Source organism: Penaeus vannamei, chromosome 2, assembly GCF_042767895.1.
Source record: "Penaeus vannamei isolate JL-2024 chromosome 2, ASM4276789v1, whole genome shotgun sequence".
NCBI lineage: Eukaryota > Metazoa > Arthropoda > Malacostraca > Decapoda > Penaeidae > Penaeus > Penaeus vannamei.
Window position 1 is genome coordinate 45,447,827 of NC_091550.1, and position 7,500 is coordinate 45,455,326.

General features: G+C 35.8%; 1 protein-coding gene across 6 annotated transcripts in view; it reads left to right on the forward strand.

Moving 5' to 3' along the window:
• LOC113809981 (ral GTPase-activating protein subunit alpha-1) overlaps positions 1-7,500 on the forward strand; it is a 48,255-nt gene that overhangs the window by 23,093 nt on the left and 17,662 nt on the right. For 5 of the 6 annotated variants that reach the window (XM_070133531.1, XM_070133534.1, XM_070133533.1 and 2 more), the window contains 11 exons: positions 208-336; positions 533-700; positions 1,458-1,508; positions 3,852-3,959; positions 4,219-4,398; positions 4,738-4,935; positions 5,205-5,459; positions 5,598-5,771; positions 6,008-6,226; positions 6,414-6,595; positions 7,134-7,308. In XM_070133531.1, the coding sequence (XP_069989632.1) occupies positions 208-336; positions 533-700; positions 1,458-1,508; positions 3,852-3,959; positions 4,219-4,398; positions 4,738-4,935; positions 5,205-5,459; positions 5,598-5,771; positions 6,008-6,226; positions 6,414-6,595; positions 7,134-7,308 (1,839 nt within the window). The remainder of the gene's footprint in view (positions 1-207; positions 337-532; positions 701-1,457; positions 1,509-3,851; positions 3,960-4,218; positions 4,399-4,737; positions 4,936-5,204; positions 5,460-5,597; positions 5,772-6,007; positions 6,227-6,413; positions 6,596-7,133; positions 7,309-7,500) is intronic. The other variant, XM_070133532.1, reaches the window with a different exon arrangement.

A 7,500-nucleotide genomic window follows, 5' to 3' on the forward strand; every position in this document is an offset into this window, starting at 1 on the left:
TTGAATCAAGCTGATTTTATTTGTAAGTTGATTTTGCTAGGGTTTGTATGTATATTTTGGAGTTTTTTGTTCATCCGAAATTCAGTTCATAAACTTGGAGGATGGATATCCACCTGAGATGAAAATGTATTTGAAAATTTGATTGCGTTATACATACTCTCTAAGGGATGCTTTCATCTGACAAATATTTTGATACGCTTCTTACAGCAGTCACCGCGTCTAGAGGCCTTAAGTCTCCTTGGATCTTTGCTGCCGCTCTCATCGCTTTACCCGTCCATGCCAGTCCTTCAGCCTTCTGCCACGGATCTTGCTCTAATGAACTGCTCAGATGTTAAGGTTTGTTAAGGTGTTTAAGCATTTTATAGAATGTTGATGTGTCTAGCCTGCTAACTTTTGCTAGAATTGATTTATGCATGAATAAGGATGTTAGTAGTATATACAGTTTTCCACTGTTGAGATTTTTATGTATGTTTTGTAGGCTATTATTATTGGAAGGAATGGAAATGATGCATCTCTTCCGTTCCATTTACAGGATCACTTGGTGAACGTGTTACTGAAAAGCGGGAAGAAGGACAGCTGGTGGCGCACCAGGTCGCTGGCCTTGTGCACGCTTGCCCTTTACCTCTACCATGAGCTGGCCAATCAGACTTTCCACACGAAGGTCAACGAGGCTATAAATGTCCTCCTTGCGTCCTTGAAGGTAAAACAGGATAGGAGGCCTCTAGGCGTAGTAAGACTGATGGAATAGGACAGTATTGAGTTTTTTTGCATTGTTTGTTTGACTAAATGTTGATAAGTAGCTTTTTTCCCTGTCATTATTTTTTTCTATATCAAGTGTAGTTTAAACTTTTTATACTACTAACTTACCAGAAGATTACCTTGGAAGTTGGAGGAATAGTTCATGCTTACACATTCATAATTCTCCTTGAGCTTAAAATCATGTATTTTATTTTAATAAAATTACTATGCATGCCTTCAGAGTATTACTTTGTAACAAGAAATTTTTGCATGAATTTAGTGTGTTTTATGCTTACAGCATTTTAATTGCTTTGCTGAATATATGTTGTTTGTAATTTTTATTCTGTAGTTTACAATTTGTTGTTAAGATAAGATATAGGCTAATTACTGCTAACTATATATTGTATGTGAAAAATGTGTAGGTAAATTTGATTGAAAACACTAATTTTGGATTGCAAAGTTTGTGTCACCATTATTCTGATTTGTGAAATCATCACCATGAAACACCTGTGTGTAGTAATTTGAAAACTATTGAATTGTAAAACTCATTGTCTTTTCACAAACCATTTTAAATTGAAGTACCTTTCTTGAGATGAATGATGGCACTACTTTGTGGCGTGTATTTATTTTACTACACATTTTCTACATCTTACTCTGGGCAATGAGGGCATTTGAGCAGTAAAGCATGACCCAGAACTGATGAGTGTTTTGCATTCTAGCAAGCAGTACCTTCAACGCACCCAACTAAGCATCTGGCCCAGAGTGCTGAGGTATATTTTGCCGTGTGTGTCTTGTAGTGTCGGGGAGAGATTGGGGAGGGCAGCAATCATGAATGGATCTAATCTTACTTGTGGTTGTGGAAGGTGCTGTCCTTTGTAAGCTAAACTAATGGAATTATTTGTCTGTTTATTTATATATTTCTTTATTAATATCCTGTTTTTATGGGTATTTTTTTCATAATGGAAATAAGATATTGTAGAAAGGGAGATGGATTGGATGGTAAAATGCTTATAAAACAGATTAACCATTTGATGGCCTTTAGAGTTCATTGCAGTTTTAGATAGAATTATTCCAGATATGAAATGAGTATTTTTGTATTTATGTAATTTAAGTATGCACATACCAGCACATACTGACATGTATATTGGAGCACAAACATCTTCACACTGAAAGTGCATGTACAAAAATGAAAAGACATTTAACAACATTAACATACAAATTAATATATATGTATGTATATATGTACGAATATATCTATATATGTATATATATATATATGTATATATGTATATATATATCATAAGTTTATTCAAGACAAGTAGAAAATCATGTATGATAAAGGATGTACACATACACATTTGCACACAGAAAGGCATGTAAACACATAGGAACACAGAAACTAAATGCAAATACACAATAGCAGAAGCAGGTATGTATTATATTTTACATATTGAAATATGCACACACAAGCACACTCAGCCTTACACTTAGACTTTCACATTCACACACCCTATCATATAGTGTCATGCTTCCTCTCACTTGTTCTTATTCTCAGTCTCTTTCTCATCTTCACACACTTCTTTACACTCTTAATCTTATACCCATACTCAGTCTCACACTCATAGACACCGAGACAAGCCCATACATATGCACACTCCCATACATGAAGCATACCACACCCAGTCTTTTTTTTCTTTTTTGTATCATTGTTTATGAGGCATGTCCCCATCCACAGCATGTTAGATCCCTGACTGATTGTACAAGGCGGCAGATGATCAATCAGTTGCAGAAACTGAATAAGGCTTTTGAGATTTTTTTTAATTTTGCGGCATAATCCTGCAGACTCTTTAATCATAACTTGTAGGATTCAGATGACAATAACAAATCCTGAGGAATGGATCTTTTTTGAAACTTTGATCGTTTCAGGAATTCCAATTTCTGCTTTGTAATTTCATCCTAATAAATGGCTTCTTGAACTAGAGCTTTTGAGAGGCATTTTCCCAGCCGTTGCTTTGAAGTCTGCTCTTTACTTGGCCTATCTTCATAACATGCTTGTATATGTATTTGTCATTTTTTGGTTATCAATTTTATGTATTCAATTGTTTTGAAGCAGAAGATTTTAAGGTAATAGATTTTTTTTTGGTATCTGAAACTTAACAGTACTAATTATTGATAATCTGCGGAAGGTTGCCATGCTGCATATTGCACCCTCTGAATTCCTAATAAAGCAGGTTGATTGCATATATTTTGTGTTCTAAGATTAAGTCCACTTGGAATAGGTACTCTGTTGGAAGAGTTAAAAGCCCTTCTAGATGTATTTATTTATTTTATTCTTTCTAAAGAAATATTAATGTTAAGTAGAGAACTGAATCAAAATCAGATATTATGAATTACTGAACTATTTGATATACGAGTATTATGTCACTATATTCACAGAATACTGAATATGTATTTTTCTTTTTCAATTATTATTATTATTTTTTTCTTGACTAGAAATGTAGGTTGAAAAAAGTTTGTTGAATAGACTACAGTTCATAGATTAGATTGTTAGCAGGATTATGCTTGTTCTTCTATGAATGGGAATTATAATGGTTAATATGATCCTCTGCTGCCAACATACATTAATGTGTAGCATTGTAGATGATATATGTAAGATGTTTATGTAGTTTTTACTTTTATTTGAATATTGCAATGATATGAATTATCTGTTTAGTTGTTTTTGTTTCTTAACATTACTCTGAGTAAAGTGCTATAGAATTAGAGTAAAAATTACTTTCTGTTATGAATATACTATCAAAATAAACAGAACACTTTCAGAGAAAAGTAGATGGAAGTAAGCAAGAGAATTTGATGGGGAAAGGTAGGAAGGTTTCACACTTTGTAACAAAAAGGTTTGAATAATCTTGATAGGTGATTTCTAAAGACAGAAGTAAAGATAAATCTTTCCTTTTATTCTGCAGTTGACCCAAGAATGGTGTTATTAAAGTCTTTTACATCCTTCAGAGATTATTATATCAATTTGCAATAAGTGTTTGAATATAGGGAGAAATCTTCATGACCAGTAAAAGCATTTATCAGCTGTGCAAATGTTTATTGAATTACCTGATCAACAGATTGGACGCTTGGTGGGTCAGATAGCAGCTGACCTACTCCTGCTCATGTGCGACCATGCAGAAGCTCTCCTCACACATTATCCAGATGTACCAGTTAGAATTATTCAGGTAAGTTTGTCTGATTTTCGTTGTTATTGAAGAAATGGAAATGTATGTTTGATATAGTTACTGGCTATCCAAGTTCTAGAAGTTTGATGTTTTGATGGGGCCCTTGAAAGTCTGATATATCGTCTTTCACCCCCATGTAAGTTTTGAAGTGAATTAATGTTTTGAGAGTTCTTTAGATTCATAAGTAAATGTATACAATAATGATTTAGAAGCCTGCCAAACCCATAGCACTAATTTATGTCTTCCTTTCATTTCTTAGGTACTCTGTCAGACACTAGGAGCTATCGGAACAGACAACAGCCTCACAGTCAGTACCGATGGGAAACACCTTGTGCTTTCTTGCCTCTTTTGCCTGGCCGAGTGGGTCATGCGCATGCCTCAACAAGTACTTATTCAACCTATGCAAGACAAACAGACTCTACTTCAACATGTATTCAAGGTTTGTAGAGAGAGCTGAGTGGAATAAAGATTTACCTATGATATTGTGTATATTTATTGTTAGATATAAGGTTGGGTGTAATTGAGAGATGTATTTCTTATTGTGGAACAGTAATTTGCTTGATATACTTTATTGTATGGAAGATGTGATTTATTTTTAGGAAAGTAGGTTTGGGGTTTATGTGGTAATATAGAATTGGCAACCAAAAATTATTGTAAATGTATGAATTGGTTATCATAGAGAGAGCAATATACATGTAAAGCCCTCATGGTCTTTGTGTTTTCAGCTTGTTTACTCTGATAGTTTGTGGGACTGTGTAGATTTGATGTATTTTTCCAGGTGCTTCACATTATTACCAGTGGCAAAAAGAGCAATCATATAAAATCACCCAACATTGAAATTGTGGATTTTGAAAGCCATGTTCGGGAAGATTTGGGCAGGAGTGGGAGCGTGGATTCTTCAACCTGGGGAGACTCCCTCAAGAGGTCTTCCTTCCCTGCCTCTTGCACTTCTACCATAAAACTAGCTGCAAGATCGGTAAGAATGAAGTGAAATTCGAGTATATGAGATTAAAAGTATGCTAATATTCTGATTTTAAGGTATTTAGAAATTAAGTCAGGTATAGACCTAATTGAATAAATAAATGAGTAATTACATAATTAGATATGGTAGAAAAATCCACAATGCACAAACTAAATTTCTTCAATAAATTTAATTTGTGCATTGTGGGTTTTTCTACCATAGTATCAACACAGTAGAGTGTTTTTCCATTCATAATTAGATATATAATATTATCTGTATTCCAGATCACAAGTCACATCATGAACCATTTATGGCATTTCCCCCTGGGTGTGGGAGCACAACGCCTTTCCTCATTGGTGGTTGAAGGAGATGATGTCCCTGGCCTTTCTGGAGATGAATTGTCATCTGAGGTTTTCCTGTCGCCGCACATTCAGCTCTTTGCCCTCAATCAATCATGCTTGTTGTCTCTGGTACAACTTCCAGCACTTCAGGTTCCAGGAGGGGCTGCCACTGCAGGATTTAAGACACCAAATTCAGAGGTATTTTTATTTTGTTGGGGGAAAGTTGTACTCATTCCAAGTATGTTTTGGAAATGGAGGAAAATGTGTGTTTTTATATGAAGTACCTAAAAGAGAGGAAGGATTGTCGGTGACAAGTTTTGACCTTTTCATCTGCAGGTGAGACTCATCCTGAGGGATCTCTCTGGAAAGTTCTCATGGGACGCTACCCTTCTTTATGCCCCACCAAGTGAGTGCATAGCTGACCCAGCCATTCATGTCCACCACCAGCAGATGAAGCAGTCGCAGCAGTTACAAGCACAAGCACAGCAGCAACCAAGCATGTCTCCTGGGGTGAGTGATTTTGTCTTTTTTCAAATGGATATCTCATTTTGGTGCAATGTCTTTCAGTGTATTATTACTTAGTATTGTGGTTATTGTAAGATTCCTGATATGATAATTACTTGCATCATTATTGTGATCACTAATGATTATAATGAATATGATGTTCTTAATTATTATAGTTATTAGGAATAATGTTGGTTTTATTTTCATATCATTATCAGTCATTTTCATGATTTCTTTTACAGGCTACACCTGGAGCCCCTCCACCACTTCCTGGTTACACAGGTTTAGGGGTTCAGTTCAGTTCGGCAAGCAGCTTGGAGCACCACACTGACAGCCGCGATGATATCATGTCTTCCTCATTTGTCGTGACATCCCCCCCAAGGCACACCCTCAGGCACCGACCACCAGGGGTTTTGCCGACACACGAAGATTCTGCTGAGGACCTGGACAACTTGGATGATGTATGTTACTGGAATTTTTGTAGGACAAGGAGATGGAATGTGTTGTTAATTAGCTGTCGGCTTGTTCAGTATTTTTGGCTCATCATTATATATCTGTATAGACACTTGTATCTTTTTTATATACAAATTAGTTTTGCTTCATGCAAAGTGTTATTCATGTTGAATATGTTGAAATTTGTTTCTCCAGCTGTTGAACTATGTGGGTCACACAAGCCCAGAAGTGCTGGAGCAGTTTGGCCATGCACTGAATGAAGCTGTAGGCCCTCCTCCAACACTTCCCATCGAGTCTCAGCACGATGCTATTTCAACCATCCTCAACCAGCGTAATGTGGAGAACGAGTTCTTCTGCAGACACTCTTCAGATATGAAGTAAGTGGAAAAGTGTCCATGGTCAGAGTAATACATAGATTCATTCAGTCTTCTATTGTTGTGTACATTCTTGCATGTATACCATTGTAACCCAAACTATACATATACTAAAATAACATGCACATACCCTTATATAAAAACATGCATACACATGTAGTTGTGATAGTGTTTATTGTTAACTTCTGTAATGTGTAATAACTGCATCTTATTATTTGCAGTCTGTATTGGGTCTGTCAGTAAGGCTTTTGTTAATTCTTTTACAAGTTGTATATGTTTTTACAGATTTTCATTGTTTATTTCAGTACTCATGTCTAACCAAGGAATTAAACTTGTAAATCTGTTGTAGAAAGTTAGGTGCATTGATTCGTCATATATACATAACTAAACACATACATTGTAAGATGCATTTTACAATGGCCAGGGCTTCCAAGTAGCAAGTCATGCCATTCTCATAAAAGTTAGCTGTGTATCTGTGCCAGTGTATTGCTGTTTTATGGCATTGTACTGATTTATTAATCATCTTTTTTCCCTCTCTCAGCATGGTGTGTCCAGAAGTCCGTTGTCCAACCCCTGTGGAGTCGCGGTCTGTGTTCCAACAAGGGAGGCTTATCTTCGACCAGTTGGGATTGGCGTCTTGGGAGAAGCGGAAATCCATTCACACGCTGAAGAAGAATGACAAGTTACTGCGAGAACTGAAGAACTTGGATAACCAGGTGCGTTTGGATTTTACTTAGATTGTGTGATTACAGAGTGAGTGTATTTAATATATGAAAATGGTTTGGTAACTTTTATTCATCCTATTTGTTGTAATCTTCTAAGAGTAACACAAACATTTATTTTGTTGTTTTAGGAGTTTAGATGTATTTTTGAATTTGCTAGAATATATGGTATGCAATGAAGTGAAT